This window comes from Abrus precatorius, unplaced genomic scaffold (assembly GCF_003935025.1).
Source record: "Abrus precatorius isolate BTA unplaced genomic scaffold, Abrus_2018 Scaffold3, whole genome shotgun sequence".
Classification (NCBI taxonomy): Eukaryota; Viridiplantae; Streptophyta; class Magnoliopsida; order Fabales; family Fabaceae; genus Abrus; species Abrus precatorius.
In genome coordinates this window covers 3,064,607-3,088,279 of record NW_020874373.1, presented here as the reverse complement: position 1 = coordinate 3,088,279, position 23,673 = coordinate 3,064,607, and the positions used below count along the sequence as shown (strand labels likewise).

The 23,673-nt window shown below is 25.9% G+C and overlaps 1 protein-coding gene across 1 annotated transcript; it reads right to left on the bottom strand.

Annotated features, from left to right (window-relative positions):
- Positions 1-6,869: 6,869 nt before the first annotated feature.
- Positions 6,870-7,751, bottom strand: LOC113863579. Its single transcript, XM_027497211.1, has 2 exons — positions 7,495-7,751; positions 6,870-7,358 (listed from the first exon to the last, which is right to left on the bottom strand). Exon 2 carries the CDS (start codon positions 7,340-7,342, stop codon positions 7,010-7,012), a length of 333 nt encoding a protein of 110 aa, XP_027353012.1. The 5' UTR covers positions 7,343-7,358; positions 7,495-7,751; the 3' UTR covers positions 6,870-7,009.
- Between the last annotated feature and the right edge of the window lie 15,922 nt (positions 7,752-23,673).

The window sequence follows — 23,673 nt, the reverse complement described above, 5'->3', positions numbered from 1 at the left end:
TCTTTCAAAAAATTTAATATTGTTAGAACCCCTGAAATTTTAGCCAAATAAAAATATAGTAAACTTCAAAATTTAGGTTGAATGACTTTTTTTTTTTCCTTTCCGACATAAGAACCCCCTTTAGGTTCTTCTGTTACGTGATTCGTCGTGGATATATTTAACCTCGCGTGTTCGTCTTTTAACGACCTTTTAATAGTTAATTTTTTTATAGACATATATACACTAAGTTAGAGTTGTGAATTTGTGTTATTCGATCTGGTTCATATTGAGTACCGAAGACATGTTAAAAAAATGTCTAAAATGATAGTTTAAGTTGGATTTTTTATAGGTAGGTCATTTGTTTTGCGATTTTTCACTTTTACAAACAATAATTTTAATATGCATAAGAAATTTTAAAAAGATCATAGACAATATTTTTAAGTATATTAAAATTGAAAATATTAAATATTTATCTAATAATTTCAAAATAAAATATATCACTAAATCACCCCATTCAACAAAAATAAATAAATAATTTAAGTAGCATTAAATATTTAAAATAAATAGTTTATTTAATCTCTCAATTATTTAAATATTATTAAAAAATATAGTATATTTAATTGCAATGACTTTATTTTCATTATTGTCAATTTTTATTATAATTTAAAATTAATAAATATTAATTATTATAGTTGGTAAAATAGGTTACAAGACTCGTCTAAATTAGCACGTTGCAGATATAAACTTTATTGATCCGAGTCAAAATGACCAAAATCTATTTCATGACTTATAAAAATGACGAACAAAATGAATAAAACTTGTTTTTTTTTTTTTTATAGTGATAGACTTGATTGAATTACACTTGAAAAAGTCTAAATATAATTTAAACTCCAAAATTAAAGTTTAAATTGTATATTATATTTGTACATTATAATATAAAATAAATAATAAATTTAAAATATTATAATCGTTTTATTTTTAAAATGTTTTTTTAATCAATCTATTTTGTTGACTCTACACGGATGGATGTAACAATCAAAACAAATTAGCCTAAAATAGTTTAATTTATAAAAATTAGAATTGATTATTTCTCAAATTCTAATTTTATGTTTAATTTCTTAGTTTGACATATGAAAATTTATAAAATTAAAATTAGAAATTTCAAAAAATTGTGTGAACTTCAAAATTTGTTTGAAATGCTACTGAGTTAAAGGTTTTTAAACTTGCATGCATCCTAAAGGAGGTTAAGTTATTAAATAAATTAATAACTACACAGTCTTAAAATATTAAAACAAAATTTTAATACAATAACGTATTGTTTAGATTTATTTAATAAGTTTAACTGTTAGGCTTACCTTTTTTTAATAATATAAATTTCATCATTTTAAATAGATTTTTTTAAATTAATCTGACTTATTTATGTAATAAATAAACTTTAATTGATTTGAATATAATATTATTAGGCATAGGTGCTTGATGAATATTCTAACCTATTTTCACTTTTTGACGAAAGTAAAGGTTATCAACAATAAAATAAGTTATATATATACTGCAAATTGATACTAAATGTTATATTTATTAAATATAATTATAACTATCTTGAATGATCTATTAAATGTTAGGTAGTTAATAATAATATATTTATTAGGTATATGGCATTTTATATTATTTAATTTAATTTTAAAAATATTACTAAATTAATTAATTATTATAATTTAAAATCTAAACATATAGGCAGAAAATTTATGATTATTTAGAATAATTTTATTTTATAAAAAATTTAAAATAAATAGTTAAACTAATTTTTTATAATACATGTACAATTGATAACCATTTATTATAGTTTATGAAAAAAAAAAATTGGAAAACTTTGTAAAATTGTTTAAAGAATTGTTGGCTCCAGGGTGAAAAAAATACACCTTGCTCAACAAATATATAAGTATAAGTAAAATTCAGTGTAAATTGGTATTAAATGTTATAATTATCTTAAATGATATATCATGAATTATAATGTATTTATAAGTACATAAATTTTATAATATTACATTTATTAAAAAATTTCTAAATAAAAATATTACAATTTTAATATCTATAAATATATGCTAAAAAATTTATTATTATTTATAATAAATTTATTTTATAAACATATTTTAAAATAGAAAAGTTAAATCGGTATTCATATAATACATGGACAAATAATAAACATTTATTATAATTTATAAAAACTTAATTTGGAAAACTTGGCAAAATTTTATAAAAAATTGTTGTCTGTAGGGCGAAATAGAACAAAGCGCACCTCAATGTTGAACCGAATAGTATAATCTAAAATAACATGAACAAATTAATTAATAATATTATATATACGTTATTATGCATAATTATAAAAATAATTATGTTGATAAATTATATTGAAAAAATTATAAAAATAATATAAACTATTTTGATAAAGTGTATGAAAACCTTTTCAAAAACTAAATTCACGAGAACTGGCAGAGTGAAAGGCCACTTCAATATCACTTTGAGCTTCTCCACTTTCAGTAAGCCCGGTAATCACTGCATTGTCTGATACATTTTCTAAATCCTGTATATGCCTTCTGATTAAGGTTTTTAATTACACTGTTGCCTCTTTTTGTGCTTTACGTGTTTGACGAAATTCCTCTTTCAATAATTTAATAAAAGAACACTGAAATACCCTCAAATTTTCTGTTCTCTCCCATCACTTTTCCCTATTATGCGTCTCATTTAGTTTGGAGCTAACATGAAAAACAACTTTTCATCGGGATATTTAATAAAAGTTACATGTTTGGCTTTGCTGAAGAGAAAACACGTTGTTTCACTTGTATATATAGAGAGTACATGCTTGAGAACTCTGTTCACTTACTATTACTATATATGTTGCTGTTGGACACTTTTTTGTTGAACATTCTTTGTGTCCGGAGGGAATAAATTACCAAATGATTTAAGCTAAACGAGGAATTAATTGTATTTTATGTAGTGGAATTAATGCATGTGTAGCTAACCTGAATCTGCATGGACTGCATGATGTATTGGCAACCAAGTAAACTGTAGAGCTTTTTATTCCTTCCGTAGAATTGGACATTGAAATCTTCAGCTGAAAGCGTAGACTGTGGCTATGTGGTATTTGAGCCTTCAGAGGACTATATTAAGGTAGAAGTATTTGTGGGGAGTCACTGACGCTTACATGGTCCACTAAACAGTCTAGACATTTCAATGTGCTAGGGTAGTAGAACCTACGAGCAAGCAACTTGCAAGGATTTCTGACAGACTAGGTAAAATGAATTTCAATAATAAGATTAGGCCATGACGTACGGCTAGTATTATTAGGTTAAAGTAAGTTATTCATCGAAGTTTCACACAAATTAACTTTAAAAAGTAAAAAAAAATTATTAAAAAAATCATTTTATATTTACTCAATATACCTAGTACAACTACATGTAATCCTTTAGATATAAAATTATGTTATGAATTTATGGATGTAAGTAAGAAGTGTCATTTCGTCCAATTTTTTTCTTTCTTTTTTTATGCAGTTGATGTTCCAAGATAAAGAATCCATAGTACTCATTCCTCTCTTTCTTACCCAACATTTCAGAATATTGTTGAAATATTATATGAGGGTGCAAATTTTGGGTACAGGTCAATTTTGCCTTTTTAAAGAATGTTTTTCTAATACATAGCTTTGGCCTCATAATAAAAAATAAATAATAAATTTATAATAAAATTACAATATATAATATTATCAATACATTTAATTTTATATTTTTAATAAAAATTTGACATATATATATATATATATATTATGAGCCTTGGACATATATAAAAAATGAAAAAAAAATAGAAATATACTTTTTTTTCCCTTGCGCATGATAGCCAAGTGTCTGTCCTATCTTGAACGATCACGCCAAGGAATTTATGTTATTTTAAACTATGCATTTATTGGATATGCCTCTGTATAATGTAACTAATGAAATTTTGACTCTTAACTTGTTTTTATGCTTAATAAATATGCTGTGTCAGACATACTAGTCGGCGACGCGATGCCATGTTTTAACTTATCTAGTTAGCTTGAGCGATCACACGATGGAATTTAAGTTATCTTAACATATTCTCCCAAAATATGATCACGCATTTATTAAAATCGAGGAACATTTAGTTAGCTTTTGTTTTGATTGCAGGTTGGTTGGCATGGAGAAAAAAGTGTTGCTCATCATCTTAGGTTATCTGATTGACTTGTAGATATTTTAAATTATTATGACTGTTTTTCTTTCTTTTTTTCCCATTTTTATTTTCCTTCTTGCTTATTTTAGAGGCCTGGGCTTGAATTGAAACGCATTTGCGGATCTTCACACACACTCACATGTTTCCCTTCTTACGAGGATATAGTCAACAATAGTAGAATTAAAATAGGAATCGAAAAGGAAATAAATACAATGGCTAAGTGGTTATTTTGATCAAGATGATGCAATGCAGGACACAGAGATATGGGTGGCATGAATGAGAGTAGCAGCAAAAGAATAAGTGATAAAAGTGCAGAATAGTTGAAGTTGGTGATCAATATTGATTCTCATTTTATGCATCTAGGGTATGTTAACATGCATGATGAACAGCGTATTTATAGTATCCCCGTAACAAAAGTGAAAGGTGTTGTCTAATAACCAATTTTACTTTTATGAGCCGAAATAGTAGTCTTTATTTTATCTCCAACACTTATCTCTTCTGAAAGTGCTGGGGGTTTAAATGATGGAAAATTGCTACCAAGTAAAAGGATAAATGCACCCAAATGCTGTGCTTGAATTTTAAATTCAGTTTCAAGTTCCTGTTCAAAAGATTAAAGAATTAGTTATATTGTATTTGTAAAATAGAAAGGAGGGATGGCATGTAATGCATACCCTCTTTTTAGGGTACTCGTGAATCTGACTTTAATGAAACTTTCTCAACATTTCTTACACGAGACTTTTTATCATAAATTTAACTATAAAATTAGTTAAAATAAACTAAAAAACCTGATATATTTTACTAAAGAACTTATTAAAGTAAGTTAATGAAGATTTTTAAGTGTGAAAAGTAATTTCATAAGCCTAAATAAGTTATAAACTACATCATGTTTTTGTTTCATATACTTTCTCGTATTGATGGATTCAAAGCATTGATGATCCATTTTTCTGACCCCATGTCCAATTAGTATAATTTTTTATGTGGTTTTGTTTCCTAGTCTTCGGCCCCTCGTTTTGATGACTGATCTCTTTCTTTCGATGAGCTGTGTGCCTTATTCAACTTGGCCTTATTTCATCAAGACTATTTATTGTCATTTAGGCTCAAAAAATATAAATGTCAATTTACATTCAATGTCAATGTAACATATATATTTAAGGTTGCATCATAATGATTCTAATTTATGTTTTGATGTTTTCAAACTAATGGTTATAATTCATGGACCAATACTGTGTCATGGCTTGAATGTCAATTTACTAAAGAAACTGACAATAGGAGAGCCTTAGTTGGTGCAATTATAGTGTCCGCATTTATCTAAGTAAGGAAAAGAGTATTGCAAAGAAATCAAATTTGAGCAAAGATGAAAAGGAAAAGGGGGGCGGCAAGGGGAAGGAGATATAGATCATGAATGGGGGGAAATAGGTGGGAGCAATGCATTTTGGTTGAGAAATAGGTATAAGAAGGCGAAATGCAAAGATATAGATCATGAACATAGAAGCAATTGGCAAAGGAGGGGATAAAATGGGTGGAAAAAAGAGTTGAGCATTTATCATCTGACGTAATATCTCCCACATTATTCTCAACCGTCTCAATTACTCTTGCATTTATGTGATTTAAATGGCCTTAATAGAATGGCCTTTTTTTTTCAATGCTCGGAACTACCCACCCCACCCCCTACCATCCCTTGATTCACTTATCCCTCTTCTCCTAACCCAAATTAATAAAATTTTCTTATATTACACGACATGCGACTTTCACGCCATTGCTCTCATTATACTCGTGGATACTTGAAATTTGTAACATGGAAGTTGCAAATATCCCTTTTTTTAATCAACGCATTATAGTCATACTAAAACTCTCCCTTGAGTTATTATATTCGATCATGTCAAGGGTTCTGAATCAAATTAGAAAATTAATCTTTCAAATGATGGCATAAATATTAACCATTAGATATTAGATACTATCCCCAATTGTTAGCAAGCAATCTACAAGAAAGTCAACCAGCCCATTTAACTACCGCAATTAGGTGCCAACCATTGTTCTTAAATTTCAACTCACGCCTTATTTTTATAATTCTTTTTTCAAGGGTAGTTTAATTTCGCTAGAGGTAAGTGCAGTAGATGGAGGAGTAAACGTGGGTTTGGTGGGCCTTAACTTTCAACCCATTTAAATTGTTACCCAAGTACAGAGGATCTACATACACACTGTCACACAGGTTTGCTTTTGTTGCCGCTATTTTTATTGGTCTCTCTTTACTTTTTATGGTGGTTAACATAAAAAATAACAGCATGTGTGCTCGGTTGGATGAAACAGTAACATTAACATCATCGATACAGAGAGAAGAGTGAAGGAAAACTAAGTTTGATTTCACCTTAAATTTCAACAAGCAAACTAAGAGGGCACCTGAGGTTAAGCCCTATTACACTTTAACTGCTAAAGAGCATCAAATCTGAACCCAACCCCAGCTCCTATATTACATAGATACCTAACATTCCGGAATTTCCCAGTAATTTTTTTTTCTATATATGATTAGAATAGTGCTATTTACGCTCCACTCTCTGTCTCTCTCTCTCTCTGTCTCTGCATCCCCTGCTTTGACAAAATTGTTGGGATTTCCTCAACGAAAGTAGAGGAAAGAAGGTAAAAATGGAGCGCACGTAGCACTACTCATAGAAAGGGCAAAATAGTTAAAATAGGAAAAAAAGAAAGAAAAAGAGATTCCTAGGATTAAAAGCTAATATAATATGTCCTACTATTAGGAAGGGCAATAGAAACAGAGCTAGAAACGGGGATCCTTGCTCTAACTCCTCCTAATGGTGGGGTTTTTGTTGTCATGGAGGAAATCAAGCAAAACTGTGCTTTTGCATTTGGGGCACTTCGGATCATCCTCAGAGAGCATCACGTACATGAGGCAGCGAGGGCAACCTACAAGCACCATGGAAGTGGCTTCAGGGCTGTTAGAGTATTTTGGGTTTTCCTCTGCGTTCAGCTCCGACGACACGCAAGAGCTTGGCGGCGATGTCGGCGACACCGTCGCCGATCGTGTCGGCGACGCCAGTCTCCGGTCAACCCTCGGTGGGGATAGGTTCAGCTTCAAGTCAAGCTTTGGACCACTTCCATTCCTGCGACTCATGGCTTCTCTCTGTTTTCTGCAGAGCATGAGACAAACCATTTACCACAAAAGAAAAAAAAAAGATAGATTAAATAAAGAAGAAACAAAAGGGTCTAATTCTTGAGAAAATTGAAATTAAGGGAAGGAGAAAAGTGATGATCTTGATCACTCACTGGGTTAAGGCTTGAGGAGCAAGAGCTTTGGAAGAGAGAAGGGATAATCAGAAAGAGAGTGACAAGGGTGGAACCATAACAAGGTGCTTCCACCAGCAAAGTGTTGGTGATCTGTGTTGCTGTGAGGATGGATGGAGGTTCAGGGCCATTTTATACAAGGAAAATGAAGGGGAGTGATTTAAAGCTTAATTTAATTGAGGGAGAGAGGTGGAGGGGGTAGGGGGTAGAGAGAGAAAGAGTGGGAGGGAGGAGAGAGGAGAGAGAAAGAGAGGGATGGAATTGAATTGAATTGAATTGAAGTATTGGGTAGAAGAAGAGTGTAAATTGAGGCCAGGAAATGTATTAATTGTTTGGAAAAATCCCAAGAAGTATGCAGGAAGGGGAAATTTGGAGTAAATATTGCAATTACAAAGTGCAGAAGGAGGGCCTTTCTTCATTCATTGCTTAAGGGAGAGTCGGTGTTTTAAGTCTCAGAGCAACACAGCACAAGAGAAATCCAACGGCTTTTAAAGCTAAACCCCTTATTTAAAAATCCAACCCCTCACCAACAAAATTTAATACCAAGTAGTAAGCACCAGTTATTATTATTACTATTTTTTCAAAATAAATAAATAAATAAATTTATAACAATGAATTAGATCCAAATGTAACAGCCATGCCTAATTTTAATTATTCAACAGTGCCCCCCAAGAAAAGGAAAGCATACTAAATGAAATGACAATGGTCAATGGGAGCTAGATGACTACACGACACCCTCGTTAGATGAAATGAAAATAAACGTATATCTTATATTAGTTTTATGTTTAAAATACTTACAATGTGACACATTGGACCTTTTCTATGGCTGCATGTAGCATTAGCATGTAGAAAGCACCTCCTTCATCTAAATCTGATCTTGCTGAGGGAAATAAAAATGAGGAAATTAAAACCCTCCTTTGGAATTGAGGTGTTATGGCTAGGCAAGGACTCATGATGCTTCTGCCGTAGAATTTTTCATGTTCTGAGTTTGTGTGCATTTTCGAGGACTAAGTTAAGTTCTTACTTTGGAAAGTACAACCGATGTCCATCGTCCAACAGACATTACAGGATCTCTTTTGTGTTATCATCACGGCACCAGTGATTCTTCTGAAGACATTATTGTCACCATTAAAACCGAAGTAAAGAATGCTTTCTGTCATGAACTTGATTCATGATTTGACAATGCAACGACAGAGGCGGGGAGAGAGCTGTGGAACATTTACTAAACTCCATTTTTTCCTGTTTCTTTTGCTTTGCTTTGTCAAAGATTGTCTTGTAATTTGTAGCTTTTCCTCCATGCAAGCATGTACTCAACTATAAGATTTACACATTTTCATGCTCTATTTGATGTCTCAAACTCAATCAATATTTTTTTCAATGAATTATGATTACAGTCTTAGACCAACAAAAAAAAAGTTCCCTTCGTTTAAAATTTTGAATGGCTTTTGGCTTAATTGTTATTGTCAGATTATTTCAAAAAGAGAGAATAGTTATTGGCTTAAACGTTGACAGAAGTTTGTCACTGTAAATAAATTAATGGATTCAACACACACAAAAAAAACTATGACCCAATTAATTATATTCTAAGTGTGTGTTTGATTTTTTTTATATAAAAATACCTGTGTATTTTTGTTAACTTTTTAAAAATGCATTAAATAATCAGATTCAGAAGTTATAAAAAATATTTGTTTAATGTGTCTAGAAATACACAATAAAAATTAATGCATAGTAAATATATTTACAATATAATAAAGTTTAATGGACCAATAATATTAAAGTATTTAATAAAGAGGTTATTATTATTTTTTATTTATTAACACGTATATCTGAGTACAAGCTAAAAAAAAGTTACCACAAATACGTAGTTGGCATGATTCTTAACTAAGAGGTCATGGAGACACAAATTAAAGCTGTCAATTAATAAAAGACAAAAAAGTGAAAGGTTATTGCATGTGAAGTGTTGTGATTACTCTATCATTAATTATTAATATTTGAAAAGAAAAGAAAAAAGGCTAGGTCAAAGAAATGATGAAATCTGGTGAATGGAGAAAATCGATTGTAAAGGTGCAGTATCATTTTCCAAATGTAGAATATTTTGGTCAACGTGGCATAGGTTCATGGAACATGCTTTAAATGATGTGTTTCTACTTACTATAAATAGACACCCCTTTGTTTAAAATTCAGCATCTCATGGATGACATACAGATAAGAGTAAGAAGGATACATATACATATCTGTCTGAAATACTTAACATTAGAATTGAACAAATCAGCGACGCTTAGAAAAAAGATAAATAAATAACTCTCTTGTCACTTTCGGTGATATCTGTAGAATTATTCCACCTATTCACTACTTCTATGCACGACTTTATTGATTCGTTTATTTTTCAAATAATAAATACTAATGTTTTAAAAGTCCAAAAAATAAATTAATTGTTATTTAGGAAGTGTGAGAGTACGAAACATAAGAGGCAAAATGCATATTAAGAAAGGATCTTATTAACAAGTAATGTGAGTAATGAACAAGCATGTAAAATTGGATATTAAAGTTTCAAATTCACTTATTAAAAATAGAAGGTACCCAATTTAACTTCTTTCTATAAATAAATTATTTTAAAATTTTAAATTAGTTTGACTAATTTTTTCTTTGTTTAGACTATAGTAAATCCAACTCAATTAAACTACAATAACTCTCTACTAATATTAATTGCTCTACGTATTTAATAATAAATATTCTAATTTATTTATTTATATTATTTTTCATTTTTTAAATTTAATGATAAATATTTTTGTGTTACAAAGTAAATAATTATTATTATTATTATATTTTTTATATTTATAAAAATTACTTACAATTATCCAATGTATGTAATCTTCATACATATAAAAAAACAAAATATTTATAACTAAGAGTATATCAATAAATATATTTATGAGATAAGATCTTCTTACATCGATATAAATCTAAAATTTTTTATACTTAATCTAAATTTTTTATTTAATTTAAATTTAACGGTTTAAATTTTTTATTTTACTAGCTGTTAGATTTAAGTTAAATAAAAAATTTAAATTGAATATAAATTTTTTTATATTTACATTAGTATAAGAAGATATTTTCTATATATATATATATATATATATTCTGTATAACTCCACCGTAACAAACTTTACTATATTTATTGAATATATTTTTTATAAAACATTAATTATAAAATTCATAAACTTAATATAAAAAAATCATTAAAAAAATTCCTTAATCTTTGTGCTTTAATATTAAATGACAGATAAAATAATATGCTTTCTATATATTCTTAAAAAAAATTTCTTTTCTAAAAATTTAAGACATCAATCTTAATTATTTTTTAAATTATACTCTATCTCTATCTAATTTTCAAACAAATTTTTAATTATTATAAATAATGGAGAAATATTAATAAATTCATATCAAAAAGTTAAAAATATTGTAAATCCATATGGAGTCATATACTACTTTGTTTTTAAAAGATAAACACGTAAAAAGAAATGAAGGTAAAAACAATTGTTAATCTTAATTATCAAAGTTAAGTTCAGAATAGATTTATACTGTTGTATAGGTGTTATCAGTGATATATATTATTTAAAATTAGCTATTTTATTATTATATCTGTATTTAACGTATAACATGTTACTGAAATAAAAATTTATTTTTATTAATAAATAAAAAAAATTATATTTAAAATTTGTCATTTTTTTGCTATTTAAAAAATTATAATTTAAGTAATTAATAATAATAAAATTTCATTTAAATTAAAAGTATTTAGTACATTAGAGATTTAAAAGTGTAATAAATATTTTTATTTATAGTAAAATGTTACTAATTAAAATCTAATATAATATTTTTAAAAATATATGTGTAGTAATATTTTTTAAGTTTTATATTAAAAAATAAAAAGACATAAAATTTTTAATAATATTAAATATTATAATTATTAAAAAATAGTTATTTAATGTCTTAATAAGTACATGTTAAAAAATAAATAAAAATTGAAGAGTTTCAAACGACATTTATAATACATGAAAACATTTAATAAATTTGAAATCCTCTACACATAGCGTAGTCAATTTTATTAAATGAAGCATTAAACATGACTCGCCGACAATAAAGAGATATTATCATATTATGACACTAGTGAATTGAAATCAAAAGTATATTAATATTAATTTTATTTATAAAAATAATTATTATATTTTTTTATAACACAAATTTCACATTTTTAAATATATTAAATATTAATTTTTTTTGCTAAACTATTTAATATTAATTTTTATACTTTTATTTATTGTAAAAATTATATTATTGAAGTACATACTCATCACTCATATATAAAATATCAATTATGTGCATTCATAACTTTAAAATAAACAAGTTCACAATAATAAAAAAGAGAATAAATAAAAGAATATAATAGAATAATGTTAAAAAATATACTTGAAATTTTATGTTTAAAACGTGCTTGGTAAAATTAGTAAAAAACTAATTGATTTAATTGATAAATTGATACAATTAATTATTAAATTAATTAATAAATATAAAATAACAATAAACATTTAATTGATTATTTGACTAAACTTTTAATTTCATAATTATAAAATAATTAGTATATTATAATTATAATTTAATTTGACCGTGAGATATAAAATTCATGTGATATTTTGTAAATAAAAAATAAGAAATTTTGACTTTATTTACCTGATTAACCTTTCTATTATAAATGAAAATTTATTAATAAAGAAGTAAAATATTTATTATAAATATTATTTTTATAATTCATCACGTATACATTTTAATAGTAAAATTAACTAATGATATGAAAATTATATTTTCTTATTATAGTAGTTTGTCTTTTAATTATATATTTGTTAATTTTCTTTGAAATTTTAGATATTAAAACTGTTAGTTAATTTTTTAATTTTATGTATTTTTTAATTCTTAGTTTTATATTTATAAATTTTGTCTTCTTTAATTTAAATTTTATTTTTAATATTTTTATCTCTTAATTTAATTAATAATTTAAAAATATTTTACAATAAAATTATTATTTTTAAAAATTACATTTTAAAAGTTTATAATTTTTTTCGTTTTAATTCATATTTTTTCTATTTATTTTTTAATTATTAAATTATACATATATTTATTTTAAAATAAAATATATATGCATCTCAGTGCCTCTGCATTTTCAGCTATGAAATTTAAGTCAACGTTTTTTAGATTATCTTTAAAGGGAAGTATTTCACATGTCATTACATAGAGTTGTGTGTATGTTGACTCCTAATCTGTAGTTACCGTCCGCTATATATATTAATATTATATAAAGGTTATTTTATATTTAATATATTAATAATAAATAGACGATATTATGTTATTTTGTTTTATATTTAAAATAATAAATAAAATATATAAATTATATTCAAATAATAAAATTCATATATTTTAAATTTATTTAATTTTTTACTTTTTAATATACATATATATATTAAAAAATTTAAACCATTTTTTGTATTTATAATATTAAAATATAATATTTAATTATAATAACTTTTTTTACAATTATAAAAATAATTTTTGTAAGAATTTATAAATAAAATAAAAACAAAAAACTAAAATAATATATTAAAAAATAATTTTAAATGTTTTATTATTTTTATTAATAGTTTTCATATAATATTTTATAAACATTTTATTGCAATTAAAATTATATTTTTTAAATATTAAAAAATATAATTATAAATAAAAATATAACAAAAAAGTTTATTCTGTCTTCTAAATTTTAATCCAACTTCATTCTCAAAAATGAGAATTTAAACTTTAAAATAGAATAAAACAATTTAATAAAATAAGTTATCATATCATATTATTTAAGAAATATTAAAAATAGAATAGTTTAGAAGAAATTATTATATTTCATCATCGTATCCTAACCATTGAATGAACTCTTAAATTAAAAAAGAAAACTCTTGCAAGTAAAATTTAAACTCAAATATTTAATATAATATGAGATTTCATTAAATAATAATATCATCGTTCCTATTTATCTGTATATTTTAAAAGAAAAGATGAAAAAAAATTATATTTGTGGAATTTAAGATATATTAATTGTTACTTTTTTTTAACTAATATTTACATTCCAAAAGTTAAAAAACAGCTCACTGATAAAGAGTAAATTAGAAAGTTTATCAAATAATGTTTAGATTTTATAGTCAGTGTAATTTTTCCTCTTTAGACATTTAATAAAAATGTTAAAAAAGGTGTTTTATAACCATTTTCATTCCGTTAATACTTGTTTTGGAGCTTTAATTAATAATTGACACAGGAACCTAAGGGTTAAAAAAGTTAAAAGTTAAAGAGCAGTGATATATGTGTACATCGCTTTCGATATTTGATAAATCTAAGTTAAGTCGGATAAACAAATGTAAAAAACCGAATTCTTTTGAACTTTCAATTTATTAGATTTTCAAAGACGTAAATTATTTTATATGCCTATTATTTTGAATATTACAAATAAGTTAATGACAGTAACATAAGCCGTTGATCATTTATGAGAAATTGGGGTATCCAAGGCTCAGCATGTTAACAAGTTATCTTCTCAACCATAGTCTGATTTGAGAAGAGTGATTATATGCACAATAGTCACAAGTCACAATAGAAGGCTGGTAAGAGGCAATAATATACAGTATCATTGCAAATCGTGGGAATTAAATTTGGCTTGAATTGCAACCAATGTACCGTACTTTGAAGATGGACTTGGTGGGGTAGCTATTCGAATAGTGAGTTAATTTTGCTTTTAAAGAAAGCCCTTGTTTGTGTATGTCTTCATTAATTGTTATTAATCGTTATCTTGCAACTTGCAACTAACAAAGCCACACCTTAATAACCAAATATATTTAAAGTGAACTTTAGGGTATGAGAAAAGAGTATGTTTTCTTGACGCTTCCAAAGGCATGATTTAAGGACTATCATTTAGGGTTGACCCTAATTTTGTGGATCTATCAACTGTGTGTGTTGTTGTTATTATCTTTGCGATACCTAATTTCAATGTAACACGACAATACCAAATCCAATCTTTAAACTTCAAACATTTTCTGTAAACGACTTGTAAGTAAAATTTTAAACCGGAAAATTTGACCCATAATTTTTTCCAAAGAGGAAGGCAGGAGAATACGAAGAAAATGAAAATTCAACGCTGCAATTTGCAAATAAAGAGGATGGGTAGATATTTGGATGGTAAATCTAGCGATGAGCAAAATGTCAATGAATGCATGATGTTGTATAAAAAAAGAAAAAGAAAAATTCTAACCCATAAGATATTAATTAAGAATTTTCCATTAAAAATAAAATTATACACACAAATAATGAAATTTAATAAAAATATTTTTAAATCTTTAAGAAACAATAAAAGGAAAGGGCATTTTGTTGGCGATCTAAACGTGGGAATAAAATATTGGTATATTTGTTCAATGTTTAAAATCTTATAAACAGGAATCAATTCTTCTTATAAAATTACAAAAATATATGCATTCCTCATTCCTGATCGACTCTTGCTGTCGAGCACTTCGTTGTTCTCCACTCCTTCCCAACTGTGCTCGTGTGCATTTTTTTTTCTACCAAAGTTGCAGTGCAACAGGTGCAACAGCGGAAAATTATTTGAAAGAAATTATTCAATTTTTTGTCTGAATAATAAATATCCTCAACCAAAAAAAATCTCTAATTATTTAAGTATAATTAAATTTAGTTATATACTTTTAAAAATATCAAAATTAATTCTGTTAAATTTAAAAAATATTTCCAATCATTACTTGATAATAATAGAATAATTAAACATTTATTTTATTATTTCAAATATAAGTATTAATTATTTTAATTCACAATTTTATAAAAGAATTACTTTAATTTTTACTTTAAAAAATCATTTTAATAATTAAATTTAGTTTACTTTTCATCATTTTGTATAAAAAATGATGAAAATAATTATTGTTTATAAAAGTATGAAAATTAAAGTAATTTTTTAATAAAAATAACAACTAAAATATCAATTTTTATAAATTTTATATATATATATATATTCAATATTGATGTGATATTTGTCTGAACATATCACATTACATATTATTTTAAAATGATTATGGTTGTGATTGTTTCTAATATTTTTTAAAGAATAAAATTAATAAAAAAATATTAAAACTAAGTTCAAATATATTTATAAATATTAAAATGAATGTAATAATTAGCTTTCTTTTTTTATATTATTTATGTTTTTATAATATTAGAGATCACGCGGTGTTTTAAATTTTCAATAGGTTAAAATTAATTTCTACTCGCAATTTTTTGTTGTCACTCTCCCAGAAAAAGTTTGCATAAAATTATTCTACTTTAATTTTTTAAAATATTTAAATAAGAGAAGAATTTTCTTTTTCTCCTCTAGCTCTCTTCCAGAAACTTCATAATGAATTTAAAAATTCCAAAAATTAAAAGAGAACTGCTACATAGTACGTAAAGCAGTTACTACAAACCTTACGTGAATTGATGCCTCAGCTATTGTTTAGATAAATATTAAATTAAGAAAAAACAAGAAAAAGGATGTTTGATTGTATGTTCAGTTTTCGGGCGTACAAGAAAACTTCAAATTTTAATACTAACCAATCAGTATTTTTAAAATATAAAATTATTATAATAATGTTTAAATTTAATTTTAGTGTATAAAAATTGTTGCACTAAGAATATATTATAAATATAATTTTTATATAAAAAATTTATTGATATTCCAATTTTGATCAAGTGACGGTGTGATTTATATTATAAGCGTATACAAATTTATAGTATTTTTGAGAATGCGATTGCAAAAAATATAATTAGGAGAATTAACACAAACACATAGTAAGATACAAGAGATAAGCAGCGGGAAGAGAATGAACGACATGAAAATGTTAATCAGAAATAGAAGGTGGTCTATTTATTACGAGCATATAAATAATAATAAAACATGACATTTATAGAACACCTAGTGCAGACGAGGCGATGTTAAAGAAAATTTATTTGCTGGTTTTCTGAAAATGGTACTCTCACTGTTACGAAGTCAATGGGAGAAAATAGGAATTAAAGAGGGACAGTAACGTTGTCTGGTGTTTGATAAAATCTTTATAGCAATTGAACTGTTGTGCCTAAGCCAAGAAACGAACAATTAAAGTTTAAGAGAGCGATCGCCCTAACCATTCTATCCCAATTATTGCTTCGTGCTTCGTAGGAACCCTTAATTGTTTATAAATGAATCTACATGCATGCATGTCAAAACTCCAAACATATTTAGTGATGCAACTTTGCTGAATATTTTGAAGAAGCCACGTCAATTATACATGCATCAAGATCTGGGGTTACATTATTTGATAATTTTTAATAAAATACAAGATTGCATATATCAAATTTAATATTTAAAAATATATTATGTTAAAAATATATTATTTTTATTTTTATAAAATTGATACATTTAATAAAAATATTTAAATTTACATTTATTTTATTTTTTATTACAAAATTTACAGAGTGAGATGCGCTCCAAACTTCATTTCTCTTATAAAATAAATTTTGGATTAAGCGTGGAAAGGATTGTTTGGAGTTGAAAATGTTTTTTAATTTTGTTACATTAAAAAAATTGTTAAATACTCCTAAGGCATTGTATATTCTTTTTGGATTAAGAGGTATCCAGAGATGTAATTTTTTTAATATTTTAAAAATTAAAAAATATTTATATTTTTTAAATAAATTACTAATATCGTTACATAGTATAGAATACTCCTTATTCTAGAGAGGGTAGAATTTACCCCAAAAAAATGGTACCACTTATGGTGTATTACAAATAAAAATATAGCTCGTCGTGATTTTAATTGATCTAACATACTAATCCTTGGTCAAAATAGCAACCTGTTCTTCTTTTCTGGTTAAATAAAATTCAACGTATGCTCGTTAAGTAGTGTTGTGTGCCATGAATATAACCGGAGTAGTTGTTGGGAAATCTACTGAAAATAAAATTAAGGGTTAATCTAGAGTGAATAACTAAGCTTTGACTAATCACATGTGCGTCAATTAATTGCTAATTACGAACCTCTAACTAATCACATGTGTTGTAACTGTAGTCTCATTTATACAAACTTAAGTTTACAAGTAACCCCACAATTGTACATGCTTTGATATATTATAGTTTTAAGTACAATTACTACATGCCATTTAGTTTTACATCTGTTCATTCAGACCGAGATTTTTAAAATCAGACAACGTTGTAATGGAACTATGATGAGGGGTTTTGACAAGTTTAATTAATCTCCCATTTGATTTTTGAAAACATTGATGCATGTATTGTTGATCAGTGATCAGGGAAGTTTATGTCTAATTATCACACGACTCATAAGTATATGTACCAACATAAGAAAGTGATGTAATGAACGATGTAGCCAGGAAAGAAAAAAGTAATAAATCAAGAAGCATTTTGCAGTTATTTTATTTTTGCAAGTAGTTGGTATAATTAATTGAATGTCCAATGTTGTTGTGGATAAGGGCAGATTGGATAGCAGCTTTAAAGGGAGGATATTAGGGCTTATTGAATGCAGCAGAGAAACAAGATTGATTATGAACACTGGGTTGGGCTATAAGCACCACGGTATTCCTTCTCATAAAAATACCTCTTTTATTACACACATTTAATCTTATCTATGTACGTGTTATCTATTTATCAGATCATTATATTTGGAAACTCTGACAAAAGAAATGTATCCACTGTGACAACTGTAGCAGATATTAACTATTTTGGCACGCACACTAAGTAAATTACTGAATTTCATAGTTTTGTTCATTTTATTCTTTAAAATTATTTTTAACTATTTTCAAAAACATTTTTTATTAAAGAATATTTATTATATTCAACAAATCTAAACTAATATACAATGATAACTATTTCTTCATTTTGAAAGAATTAATTAAATTCAATGGTGAACGACCAATTCTCTTTCAAGGGTAATATTTGGGTACATGTAGACTAATTTTAAAATACATATTTTTTTATACAAAATTAAAGTGATAATTATTTTATTCAATTTTATTTTTTATATTTTGTAAGATGTAAAATTATTAATTAAATGATTACAGTTAATTTTAATTAATTTTTTCAATTGATACTAAATTCATTTTATTTCATTTTTGTTAAAACATTCTTGATTTTAAGTAATATTTTTTATTCATTTTAGATTTAATTATTGATAATGTTTCATAAATATTATTGTGTACTAAGTAACTAATAATTATGATAATATTCGTATAAAAAAATAGCATAGTTACTAATTCAGTAAAAAATGGGTACAATACAAAAATAATTTATATTTTAATTGAAATATGTTTACTTCTTAACGTATTTATATACTAATTAATAATTTTTTAAAAATATTAAATTATTAATAATTAATCTTATATTTTAGATCTTTAATTTATAATTTTTTTTGTAGTCTCAAGCAAAAGCGTTAATAGTCACATGCTTGGGTCGGCTTGACCATTGGACGATCAATGAATTTTTTAAAATTACTTGTTGTTACAGTGTTTTTTATTATTTATTTAATAAATTTTTAAATAATTATTTATGTATAAATTTAATAATAAACTTTATTAAGATAAATAAAAATAAATTATTTTGGTATAAAAAGTTTATCAAAATAAATTTAAAATAGTTTATAAGAGTTGCAAATTAGTTTTAATAAATCATTCCTAAAATCTTCCAAACATATCTTAGTATACTTTAATGATAATTCATATGTATCATATTAGATGTTACTTGAGTATTTTTATTAGTTTTAAATTATTTATTACTTTAGAATATAAAAATTATTAATTACTATAACAACTCATTAGTTATCTCCTATCTATTGCAATAAATTTAAGTTTTTAAATAAATTTAGTTTATTTATCATAAAAAGTAATTATTTTCGAAAAGTTATTTGGGTAAGTCTAGGATGCAATAGGACAACATCAAACACTGGCCGTTGACTTGCTGTTATATTTGCGCTACTTTATGATTTATGTAAATAGAATTGCTATTTGCTTTAATGATAATAGTAATAGCTTTTGTACAAATGTTTTGACAAAACAACGTGTTTGCATGTTTTCAAACATCTATTTTTTTATATAAAATATTTTAAAATTTAATTAAAATGCACTAATTTCTTATACTATTATTCAATCACATTACCAATGTAATAAAAATTACTGATTTTTATCATATTGAGTTATAAAAAATATCTACTATTATCACTAAACGCAGTAATAAAAAGAAGCCTTCATTGCCAATCAGCCAATGAATTATAAGAAAAAATAGTGAAAAAATATTTTTGCATCTCTTGTTTGTCGTGGATTATTGAGATACCAAAATAATATAATAAGATAAAGTCTCATATATGATATTAATTTTTAATGGTGGAAACAGTGAACTTAGTTAAAAAATACAACACCATAGCAACATATTATAAGGCATAAGCCATTAAAAAGTGGAGACACACGAGCGGAAGAACAAAATGTAATAATCCGTCCTCTTTGTTTGCTCGAAGAAAGCACCCGATAAACACAAACTCCATGATCACCATCTTCCTGACTCCATTATTGACACAATTATAATCCCTTTTATTTATCAAGTCCAAGTGTTTCCTATTTCTTCTCATATTAGTCATCTTTTCTTTTAAATATCTTCGATTAGTGATATTTGGAATTAGCCTTATACTTGCACGGTTGTAAGGATTGCAATGACTGTATTCGATGCATGTTGCCATGTCAAGTGGCATGGAACTGGGATGAGGCATGCAGATGTAATTCCTTATGAAAATTAATGAATATGTATATATATATATATATATATATATATATATAGAGAGAGAGAGAGAGAGAGAGAGAGAGAGAACTCCACAAAGGGTTGCGGCACCTATCCAAATATTTTATTTTATTTCAATTTTTGGAGTCGCAGTTGCTATTTATTTGCATAACTTCCACACCAAACAGAGCCTATTGGGGAAAAAGAGCTTATATTATGATGATACAGAGATTGTCAAGATGAAATTAATTTTCATTGAGAAGAGTTAAGAGGAACCTAAGGAATAAAAAAAAAAAACCATCACTTGCTGGTTGCTGCATTTACACAGATATTGTATAGTACTATTTAAACAGATCCAAGCCATAAATTTTAATACCCTATTGATGAAACTTTGAATTGAATTCTCAACCCCCTCATTGAAATGCATGCGAAACATTTAGTTGCACACCTACAGATTAGCCTCTAAATATGGAGGCAGAGAGAGATAGAGGGGCTTATGTTACTTTTGCTTTGATTACTCTTATGGATCACAGTGCAGCATTCAAACGGCATTAACGGATCCATTTCATGTGCCAACCAAACTCACCAGAAATTTCTCAGCAAAATCAAATGCCTCTGCTATGTATTAAGATACCATTCAAGCTCCCCAACATTTAAATTTCCCTCTGCTATTCATATTTGAAAATGTTAAGTTGTGTTGTAGGAGGATACATAACGATGGACTTTAATTCAAGTTACAGTTTTCAATGAGAAATCCTTCAATGCTCACATTAAACACAGTAAGCACCAACAAATTTGACAGATTCCAAGATCCATCCCTTCACGTGACATTAGATTCTCCACCTTACAGATATTATTATAGACAACTTAGCCTACGTCTAAAATATTAACTTTGATTTGAAGCTTATTTATGTATTTATTTTTGACGTGAACTGTGATTTGAAGTTACTTCCTAGTTTTTTAGTACATTTAATAAATGTTGTTCCGTCTGTTGCGTTTATATAATGTTATGTTGACATCATCCAAGGTTTATATCCACTCTTTGTTACCAAGGACGGAAATATATCTATGCAATTTAATTTTTCTTTTTAATTTATATTATTCCTTATATTCTTTTATATGTATCTTTTAAGGGTGTTCTGAAAATTTTAAGGGTACCATTAAATAGCCTCAGTTATAAGAAAAATAAGTTCATATGAAAAAATTACCCTTCATTCAAATATTCAAAATTTTATTGTGACATTTTACTTATTATTACTGAGATAAATTTTGAAAAAAATTAGTGCTAAATTAAATTTATAAAGAGACGAATAAAAATTCAAAAGGAACAGAGACACTTTTGTTATAGAGACAAATATAGGAAAACAATAGAAAGAGTATGAAATATAAATATTTTGTTAACGAAATTCGTAAAGACATTTGTTAAAAAGAAAATATATAAAGTGTTTAAAAAAATAAATTTGTCTACCAGAAAAAGGGGTAAAACTTCAACTCTCAATCAATTATTTTACTTTCCTTTTGATAATCCTTCTATTCTTTTCTTTAGCATCTAATATTTTACATAATAAATAAGAAAATTATTGCATTATAAATTAATTAAAATTGCACGACCATAGTTTGTTTATATCAATTCCAGTGGTCACATATGCTCCATCCTGGGTTGGGCTCTAATATGGGCCGATGAAGGAATTACTTATGGACCCAGAGCTCTAAGTCTAGCCCATCAAACAGAAGGTTTTTAGGCCTAAGAAACCATTTATTTCCTGAAAAAAAGACATTACATCCTGACCCCAAGAAAAAAAACATCATTCGTAGACCGAAAAGAAAAAGACAGGAGAAAATAATTGACCAAACAAAATTGAGAAAATATAGTTCAATTCCTATGGTGTGAAAATAGGTAAAGCTCAATGTGTTAGTCTAAATATTCCGAAATATGATGTGATTTGAATTTTGAAAACTTAAACCTGATATTATTTTGATCAAATTTAGCTTAATCCAAAAATTGTTTAACCTTGTGGGTTGGGCCAATTCGCTGGATCCAACATATATCCTCTCTCGATCCATTTTCTTTTACAATCTAATTATCCAATTTGACATTATTCTAGTTTTTTTGGGTCTGTAACCTTTGGAATATAAAGTCATTAGCGTTTCGGTATTTATTTAAGTTGTTACAAACGACATATTAAATATTATAGTTTATCTATTGAGATTTATTAGAATTATTATATTTTTTTAGGTCAAAAACTACTAATTGTCTTCAAATCTAAATAGTTAAAGAGGAATTTTTACTTGAAATATAAAAATTATTGTTGATATAATTTTACCATTTTTCAACACACTTGAATGCACCCCTACTTTGAAAGTTATGAAATGATTACATTGTGTAAAGAATGAAAGCATGATTAATGTGTCAATCAATTTAAAATATTTTTTAGATAATAAATAACTTTTTTTTTTTTACAAGGATAAAAAATATGAAACATATAGTGCATTCCTCAAGAAAGGAATTACTGAGATACAAAGCAACTTCGTGAACATCTTTGACATTATATATTTGTGTACGTAAGAAAATAATTTTCTATATAAAGCACATGTTTTAAAAAATATAGTAATTGTAGTCTTAAAAAATAAAAACTAAGAAATTATTTTTAGCATCTTAATAATACGTATAAAATTGGAAGACACGTTTGATCTTGGAAATAATTAATAAATTTTTTAAACATGAATTTGGTTTTTTTATATACATTTAAAATAATAATAAATAATATTTTTTATTAAAGATTATGGAAATGAATGCATTATTATATTTTAATTTTAAATTTTTAAGTTTGAACCGCTATTTCTGGAATACTACTTAGCATTTTAATTTAAAAATATTAAAAAAATAGAAAGAATTTTTTTTTATCACAGAACACTGTTTCTAAAACATAATACAGGAACCCCAACTATTTATAGTTCCAACCGATAAGAAAGATAAAAGGTTTAACTGACAGAATTTGATACGGTTTATTTTGTGTGCACCTGTACATTATTTAATCTCGTATTAATATTTAATTTATTAAATTTAATTATATAATATAATAACATGTTTTTAAAATAAAATATTGTTAATTAGCACCTTTAAAACATTAGTTAAGAAAATTTTCAAAATTATTAAATTATGTTCAATGAACAAAGAAATATATATTTATCATACTTTCTGAAAAAAGAATAATTTTAATTCCTTACCGAAGAACCTACTTTTCTAACTACAAGTGATTACAATTTTTCTTTTGACGAGGGTTTAAAAT